Source organism: Rutidosis leptorrhynchoides, chromosome 4 (genome assembly GCF_046630445.1).
Source record: "Rutidosis leptorrhynchoides isolate AG116_Rl617_1_P2 chromosome 4, CSIRO_AGI_Rlap_v1, whole genome shotgun sequence".
In the NCBI taxonomy this organism is placed as follows: Eukaryota; Viridiplantae; Streptophyta; class Magnoliopsida; order Asterales; family Asteraceae; genus Rutidosis; species Rutidosis leptorrhynchoides.
This window is the reverse complement of record NC_092336.1, coordinates 351,425,067-351,435,000: the sequence shown is the minus strand read 5'-3', so window position 1 is coordinate 351,435,000 and position 9,934 is coordinate 351,425,067. Positions and strand designations below refer to the sequence as shown.

Here is a 9,934-nt window from a genome sequence, read left to right as displayed (position 1 = left end):
TGTTGATTGCACCAAGTAAGTTACACTATTATTTCTCATTATATTTTAAACAAAAAAATAAAAAAATAAATAGACTTGAATCCATAAGTATATATCACCGTCTAGCCCAACTAGTCCCTACAAGGACTCGTTATTAGTTGCTGACTAACAACTCTTACAAGCTTATGCAAACACATGAAGATTTAGATATTCATTCCGCATGGATTTCTTTAGTTAGAGTAAACAGCAAACGTTGATTTATTGTCGACTTGACTGTCGTTTAGCGCTTAAATTGAACTTCAGACATGTTTAAAACCCATGAAAAGTTAATTCTACCATTTTCATGTCGTCTCACATTTTTTTTTTTTTTTTTAACCTACTTAATGGCCGGAAGTCCATTCAGAAGCAATCTCTCTATCCTTAGAACATTGAGAAAGAAAACTTTCTCCACTCTTGAGATGTTTTACCCTGGGTGGAGAAACGACTTGTGTTTATTCTAAGATAGGGAGGAACTATCTACATCTTACCTCCGGATTTATGAATTTAAACCTTAAAATGTAACTATACATCAAAATTCAAGGTGTAGTTGCTATAAACTCAAATACATTTTTCATCACATTAAGTTAGAGTAACATGATGTTTGTATATTTGCAGAATCACTTGATGAAAGATTGGAACAAACGGAGGATGGAACAAGAATTTGTTGAATCTTGTGCTTGAGCTAAATATGTATTAATGCATCTATAGTGTATGTAGTGTTTATTATGGTTTTTAATATTTTAAATAATCCGTATAATAATAAGTGTTGTTTTCCCTACTTTCGTGGGGTTAACATACATATTGAGAGTTTTGTGTATTACATCATTAATTAATTATTAATTAATGTTATATATACTATGTTGTTATAAACTTCTATTTCTATTTTCTATAATACTTAAAGGATTCGGGTATGTGCTTGCTATAGTTCTAACTAGGCCGACATTAAACTTGCACACAAATCATAAGATGTCCAAAGAGTGTCACTTTTGTTCTTTAAATGATAGGGTTATTCTCAACTGAGGATGGTGTTGCCCGGATCACTAGATCCATCATCCGTACCTGCAAGTTTCTAGTAGTTAGCTCACGATTCTTCATTACGATTTACAACTTTATTTTTCTTTTTCTTTTTTCTGGGTATCATGCGGCCGATATTGAGATACCTCAATATTATCTTTAAAATTTCAAAGTTCAAGAAGAATCATATTTCCGATAAGTTTATTGTTAATTTAAGTGATATGATTCTAGCAATTAATTTTTAGAAATCTAGATTAAATTGGTCCTAGCTAGCGGTTTCAAAACACATGACTTCTTTGTAATTTTCTAACAATTTGCTAATTTCTAATACAATTTGTGCTGTTAAATAAAGTTTATACTTTTCTTTATATGTTAAAGTTAATTTAATGATAATAGAAAAATCTAATTTAATTATCTACAAATAGCTCAAGCACACATGCATAAAATATCGTATCTTGTAATGAAGCTTATTAATTTTTATCAACTGAAAATTTGAAACAATGTTTATCGTCAATTGGATGACTATACTGGAATACCACTAGATCACAAACCCTTTAAACCATCTAATTATATTTAGTTCATATTTAACTTCAAAAAACCATAAATTCGAGCAAATGATACTTTGTAAAAGAAAATCAAATAGTAGTGTCAAAGGACAATATAGCTTTACATGTAGCATCGCCCCTAATGTGTATATACGTCTACTTGTAGTGTACTTGCATAGTATACGTAAATAGTTCTGTACTGAAAAATGTTTGAGCATGGAGTAATAGAAACTGAAAATAGTTTACAAAATAATTACTGTGTACAAAATCACAACAAGATCTGAATCCAAAATACCAAATCTTAATCAGCAACCAAACTTAGAGCAGATCCTTATAGTTACACTTGAACGAATGAATAAAGACACAAAATTGGACAGTGTTAGAAATTATTTGTGGTACACCCACAAACTCATTGTGTTTGACCCACTATTAATGAGTAGTACACTAATGGTAATAAGTACCATTTACCCTTTGATAGTACACTTACAAAGGTAATAAGTATTATGTACTTTTGGTAGTACATGCCACTATTAATGAGTAGTACACTAATGGTAATAAGTACCATTTACCCCTTGATAGTACACTTACAAAGGTAATAAGTACTATGTACTTTTGGTAGTACATGGTAATAAGTACTCTCTTCGTATCTATAAATAGAGAGTTAAACTCTTCTTGTAAGATACACAAAAACACAAGAAACACACAACAAATCATTGAGAAAATCATACACTAGTAAGTAGTAAAATTGTGAGTATAGTTGTTCAAGTGGAACATTGCAAACCGTTGAAGGAACTTAGGCCGTGAAACTAGAAAGCCTTCCTATTGGTGATCGCTTTCCCGACCGGTGATCTAAACCTCGATCCTTCTGCTTCCGCAACTAGCTTTCGGGTATGTCTCGAATCTATCTAAATACAACATTGGTATCAAGAGCCATATGTTTATTTCCCGGTTAATTGCTAACTTTTGATGCTACATGAGTTGTAGATTTTATGTGACTTCGTGTTTTATGTATATTTGTTACACGACTTCATACATACTTAAATATAGCTCTAAGTTATATGTATTAATTCTTAAATATATATTGGACATATTAAGTACAATATTTTTTTTTTTGCGTAAATATATGATCAACACAATGATTTATATGTTTCAATATCCAGTTCTTTTCTTAATATGCTTATTTACCAATATAATTAAATCATGAAACATTAAGTATGTGTTACTTTGTATTGGTAGACATATTATGTAATATGTTATTTGTTTTAAAAACTGTTTAGTTATCTATCCATGTTTTATTACATTGGGCAATCATATCATATGTACTAATTATTGCATTCGGCTAAAATAAATATTTATATAAATTGGTATGTATTATTAGTGTTGTTGATTGCTTGAACATGAATGTGAATATAAAATTTTATTGCATAAGTTCTAGCATAAAGTGTAAATGGGTGATGACTCAAGTACCACCACATTCTTTTACTATTTGTTGAATATGTATCTATGTGTATATAACGTTTGAAAATAGATGTATATATTCATGAACATTATGTTTTGTACATTATTAATATAAAAAAAAAATGATTTGTTAATGGGAAACAACGGTTTCTCTAATATATATATTTTTTGTACCGAAATAAAACTAAAAACGTTTGGTTTACCATGAAATATATATATATATATATTTTTTTTGTATAAGTTACAATGAAAAATTATGTTCAATTATGAATATCAGTGCACTTTTAAATGAGTTTTTTTTTTTTTTTTTTTTTTTTTTTTTTTTGTAACTCTCATGTGCATATTAAAAGGTTAATAACCATACCATTAATGATTTTATGATTAGTAATCATGATATTAAATATAGTATAATGGTGCATCCCTAGTTATTACTTTTACATCTTGGATTGTTTCTAATAGAATTTTTTCATTATTAGAAAATCAAATACACCATCAATGTATTAGTTACATTGTACTTAATTCATGACATATTAAAATTCCATATAAATACACTATTAATGTAGTTCCATAACTCTTGTGTTTTGGACAACGAAGTATTATAGTTATTTTTGTAATGACAAATGTGTATTTGTGGTGAATTATTAAATGAACTTGGAGTAGTTCAAAGATTTACGTTTGGTCCATTATATTATCTTTGTGATAATTGTTTTAATGGTGATTTTATTCTATATACGTTATAGATATTATATTATATTAAAGAAAGTTTTATATCAAGGACAAAACTGGTTAATCATTTTTTGTAATGGTTATAATTTTCTTTCTTTTGAAAGATGTAAAACGCTAATGAACGACAATCATAACAATTAATTATTTTTGTAATAATTATAATAAAATTTATTTACCTTTGAAAGTAAATACAATATCTTGTGAGGTTATGTATCCAATTTAATATTATTCGTTTGTTTGTTTTATGTAATTCTATATTAATTATAGAATTAATTGAGAAAAAGAAAGAAAGGTTATATGAGGACCAAATTTATATTATATTTCTTTGTGAAATATTGAGCATACTAATTGTTACTAAGTGTAATAATTAAAACTTTCTTTGCGTTAGAAAGTAATTTATGAGTGAAATTAGAAACTTTATGAAATTAGCATGTGTGCTATAATGAGATAACTTTGCATGATTGATTATGTTAATTGTAGTTTTATGGTAGGCTTGTGGACGATAATTGGGAACATAGTGAACTTTTTCTTCACAACCTACCTAGAACTATTATTTTGCATGATTTTATTATTGACAAAGTGTTTTGTATATATGGATGGATATTAATTAGTTTTGCATAATTGTCTATGTATTGAACGTTGGTTCAATTTGACATTGTATTCATAGGACTTTGTGTTCTATCATGGCTCTTAAATCCAACAACTTCGTTATTTAACTAAAATGGGAGTTTAAGTTAAAAGTGAACAGTTTTTAAAGATATAGAGCATAAACATTTAATTCGTTTGAAAGAGCAAGTGGCTCAAGATGCTCTCACCGCAAGTGAAAAGTAAGTATGGGAAAAGAAAATAAATCCCTAATTAAGTGGGAGTGTGAAGCGTACTACGCTTAAAACACAAATGTTTTTACTCTTATTTGTTATTGAGTAATATTTAACTTAGTGAGTTACTATCGTTAAATATAGTTGTCGTCATAAGTTGATATATGATGATAAAATTCTTTTCTCAATAGTTGGGGCATATAACGTTGCACCTTAATTAAAGTGAAAATACAAAGCTTTATTATGATTGTATATGGTTACCATGGTATGAAAACTTTGTGTTTACATGTACCCTTTCCATACCAAATCTTGTCCTCTGTGGATTTTAGGTTTGGAAATTGCACTAAAGCTTTGTAGAATCTTGATGAGTTCCATTTCTCAAGTGAAATGGAGATATGTAGGAAGCAACTCTTTAGATGGAGTTGAGAATATCGGTTTATACAAGTTAGTCTTGGATGATGATCGAATTTAGATCCTTACATGATTGTTCATCAAAACAAATGTCTATGTGATTTTGGTTTTCATTATTGATTTCACGAAATGCGGTTGAGTTCTCCTTAAGAACAAGCTCATTTAATATTAGTTTTAACCTAAATGATTTTATCGTTATCTAAGTGATAACTAAATAAAATTTCCTCACTTAGAAATTTAATATGTTTGAATGAAGTAAGTGTGTCATGCTGGTTTAGTCATATTGACTAACAATACTTCTAGCTTAGTCTACCATGTTTTTACTTGCTAGATAGTGATAAAGTGAAATTGTGCACTTGTAAGCATCGCCAAGGAAATAGCTACGAAAAATCATGTAGAAAGTAAACTAAATTGTTCATTTCATTGCACTTGACTCATTTGAATTATGTGGTCTTATGAACGTTAGAGAAAGAGAAAGGACACATTGTTAATAATTTTCTCGTGTTAGTTGATTTCTCAAAAATCCAAAGCGTTGGATTAAATTTCAAAATTATGTGAATTTTGTTGAAAATTAACTTAAGGGAAAAATTATTAAAAACATATACTCCGTATATAGGTGCAATCGAGGAAGTGAATATCTTCTGATTAGTTCATAGCACTACGTGATGCTAAAAGTATTCAAAAGTCATTTATTTATTCCATTAACTCTACAACAAAATGATGTTTTAAAAAGTTGGAATAAACGCTCCTCGAATTGGTTAGGGCGATGATGGGGTAATGTGAAATCTCACATTCGTACCTAATTGAATGTCTTTGAAAATTAGTAACTTCCACACCATATAAGTTATGAAAAGATTATGACAATTACAATGTCATAAGACATTAAGGTTGTGAAACGTACATATTAAATTTATCAAATAAAGTTTGGAAAATAGGTCCAAGAGGTGAAAATTTGTTTTCACCAAGTACGTTAACAATGAAGAGGTTATATGTTCATACGTGAAGATGTCGGTGGGAGTCTAACTCATTTTAAAACTTGAAATATAACGTTCTTGGAAATGAGTTTTCAAAATCTCTAGATACAAATAAAGTTTCGTCTTTATTTAAGTGGGAGAAATTTGTTTATCTCATATAATTATCTCATTCGAGTGGGAGAAATTTGAGGAATGATGTTAGAAGATTTGTTTATCTATGCACAAGATAATTTGTTTATCTATGCACGATTCCTCAAACTATTGCGAATGAGAATAATTCTGATTTGAGTGGGAGCTTATGAGATACCAAGAATTAGTTTCAAAGAAATTTCAGTTACGATTTGAAACTCAGTTACGACAAAGAAGTTGTCAGCATAAACCCTATTCGAAATGAGATTGAATAAGAATAATGGAATAAGAATTGGAGTGAGTATCCTGAAGTAACAAAAGATCAACATGTGGCATAAGGCTACAACCAACAAGAAAAGTTTACTTTGTGAAAACCTCGTATCTTGTTATAATTTCACCAAGTTAGGTTGATTCTAGCCATAATGACAAACAATAGACCGTGAATTACATTATATCATTGTTAATAGTCTTAACTTCTCAATGAAGAACTGTAGCAAGAAATCAATGTGTAGATTTTTTAAACAATGGCCACAAACATATGGTTTGTAGATTTTTTGAATTAATCTATGGCCTCAAACAGTCTTTGAGAAAATGATATATGTACTTTCACAATGTAATCATATCGAATGATTTCATTATGATCAATAAGGATCATGAGTATGTACTAAAAGGTCTAAATGTTTATTTTCTCGTTATACGTTGATGATATTTTTGTGGCTTGAATAAATAAGAAGAATGTTATTGTGAGAAAATTTTCATGTATTCTTGAAATTAGAATTTTAATAGATTGTTCAAGGAAGTTAATATCTCTTTCACAAGAGCTTATATTAACAAGATCCTTGAACGTGTTAAATAATTTGACTGAGAATCTTATGGTGAATATTGACCATATCTTTTTGTCATCAGACTCCAATATGAAATGAGCATATGAAGTTTGTTGTTTATGCCAATAATGTTGGAAATCCTTTGTACGTTATGCAATGTACAAAGTTGATTAATTTCCATTTAAGATGGAAAGCAATTGAAAAGCCATGAAAATGATACTAAGTATCTAAGTAGTAATCTTATCTTATTGTGCTTTAATGAAAATGATTTGAAATCAAAAGGCTGTAGACATATTGACTAGGTTGTTATCTCATGGAGTAACAAGAGTTAATCATATGAAGCCTTGTTTACAATGGAGGCTGAATTTTACTGTCAACTAAGAATCAATAAGCTGTTGTAGCTTAACCAATCTTTTGAGAAACTTGGAGTTTATAACAAAGTTATTGATTGAGTAATAGTTTATTCAAATAGTTAGTACTTTATAGTTCATTCCAAGGTCCATTGTAAGTCAAGCACATAATTGTAAAATGCATCATTACTTAGAGACATGGTTGCAAGAGTTTTAGTAAATATGTAGTACATATCTACGAATGAAATGGTTATAAATCATTTGAGAAATCCATGCCTAGAGAGACATGTTTATGTGACATGTCACGTCTCAGAGGTTGCGTAGATTTTGAGATTGTATTGAGTTTTTATTTTTCCCAATATATTTAGTATTTGATATCCATGAACAATGTGTTTGTCAAATCTTATATACAAAGTATTATTGTAAGAAAAGTATGTCGGACAGATTATAGATCAGCCCACTCACATGGGTGATCAGCTCCATCACTTTAGTAGTGACTGATGAAGTGGCGCATTTTAAGTATATTGTCTGAGTGACAACTGAGCACAAACTTAAAATATTTGATGCTACAGTTGTAACGTTTACAACAATATGTGAATTATTTAAGTTTCGCATTATCTGTCTTCAATATCCAGATGTGAGTTCTTATGAGAAAGACGTGTTTTGATGAGTAGATGAGTGAACTCGAGTTTTAACATTGAGTATGTTTAAACTATCATCTGTGCAACATTGATTTAAAGACATACCTCCATTGAGAAAGGAGAAATGTTGCAGCATGTGATTCATACCACATGTGATTAAGACGACCAATAAGGGAAATAGAAGAAAGCGATCTCTACTTCTATGTTATGTGAGTCTCTTGAGGTATTAGTAACCTCAAATAATATCCTTATGACTTTTTCTTGTCTCTTGAGGCTTAGTTTGATGTTTGCTATCTTAAGGCGTTGCTTAAGGGTCATGAGCGATTCGACCTGGCGGGACGTTCTTAGAAACGCAAGTCGAGTTAAGGCCGAAGGATTCTAAGAGAAAGGAAGATCATTTGAAGTTCGCATTGATTTGTATTCACCGGCCGGCCAATTATCTTGTCTCAGTGACAAATCTTAGTGATAAATGATAATTGGGAATACAATATAGTTTTATGAGCAAAACTGAAATCATGTGAGTTATTAATGTGATTAATGATCTAGGATATTGCATACTAAATCTACTCTTGTCATTTTGTTTTGAGACGCTATATATTCCTAACAGATGTATAGCACGTGTGCTCTCAAAGTATACCGGTCGCATAGCCTAGTTCCCAGTATGAATGGTTTGCGTACTACACGGTATGTTTTTCAAGATATATGAGTATATCAAAATTCGTTTGTGTGCGGGTGGGAGATGTTAGAAATTATTTGTGGTACACCCACAAACTCATTGTGTTTGACCCACTATTAATGAGTAGTACACTAATGGTAATAAGTACCATTTACCCTTTGATAGTACACTTACAAAGGTAATAAGTACTATGTATTTTTGGTAGTACATGCCACTATTAATGAGTAGTACACTAATGGTAATAAGTACCATTTACCCTTCGATAGTACACTTACAAAGGTAATAAGTACTATGTACTTTTGGTAGTACATGGTAATAAGTACTCTCTTTGTATCTATAAATAGAGAGTTAAACTCTTCTTGTAAGATACACAAAAACACAAGAAACACACAATAAATCATTGAGAAAATCATACACTAGTAAGTAGTAAAATTTTGAGTATAGTTGTTCAAGTGGAACATTGCAAACCGTTGAAGGAACTTAGGCCGTGAAACTAGAAAGCCTTCCTATTGGTGATCGCTTTCCCGACCGGTGATCTAAACCTCGATCCTTCTGCTTCCGCAACTAGCTTTCGGGTATGTCTCGAATCTATCTAAATACAACAGACAACACACAAAATTTTAACCACAATTGCTTCTACAATCTCACACAATTACAATTGATAAACACAAACAATTTGAAACAGGGAGAATGAGATGGATGAACGATGAAGATGATGATGCAGTGAAGTGAGTCGTGTCAGAATCCAAACCCTAGGAGGGTATTTATGGCCATCAGACAGAAAAGTTCCACTTTGCACCCTGAAGATCCACACACTTGATATTTGCAGCATAAACATCCAAACTTTCACTTTAGCCATCCAAACCTCCTTTATTTAACTTGGAAACCTACACTTATAACCAAGGCACAATAAGATATAATGATTATAAGTAACTAGAGGGGGGCGAATATTTACTTAATACGATTTTTAACACTTTTTCGATGATCAACAAGATTTGAACAATCCTTGATCACTTTAATCAACTCAAACCAATGTGAGTCGTGTTTATGTTTGTAGTAATGCGGAATGTAAAGTAAAGAACATAAACACAATCGGGAGTTAGCTAATCCACTCCCCGATTCACTAATCCACTCCCCAATTCACTAATCGGAAGTTTTTCTGCACTAAGAACCTTTCTCCAAATCCGGCGGAGATCCGATTTACAAGCCTTGTACTTCTTCTTAGACAATAAACCTAATCCTTCTGTCCCTTTGAAAGATTACCTCTTACATAGATCAACTTGTCTTCACCTTGGACAAGTATTGATCCCCAATGGAATTAATCAACTCTCTAGTTCCCTTTAAGGAAGA

At 30.6% G+C, this 9,934-nt stretch overlaps 1 protein-coding gene across 1 annotated transcript in view; it reads left to right on the top strand.

Moving 5' to 3' along the window:
• The window catches only part of LOC139844731 (non-specific lipid-transfer protein 1-like), a 1,231-nt gene extending 350 nt beyond the window's left edge, over positions 1 to 881 (top strand). The window contains exons 1-2 of the mRNA XM_071834951.1: positions 1 to 15; positions 634 to 881. The exon at positions 1 to 15 is cut by the window's left edge and continues 350 nt beyond it. Of these exons, the coding sequence (XP_071691052.1) occupies positions 1 to 15; positions 634 to 643 (25 nt within the window). The 3' untranslated portion in view covers positions 644 to 881. The remainder of the gene's footprint in view (positions 16 to 633) is intronic.
• Positions 882 to 9,934: the final 9,053 nt, after the last annotated feature.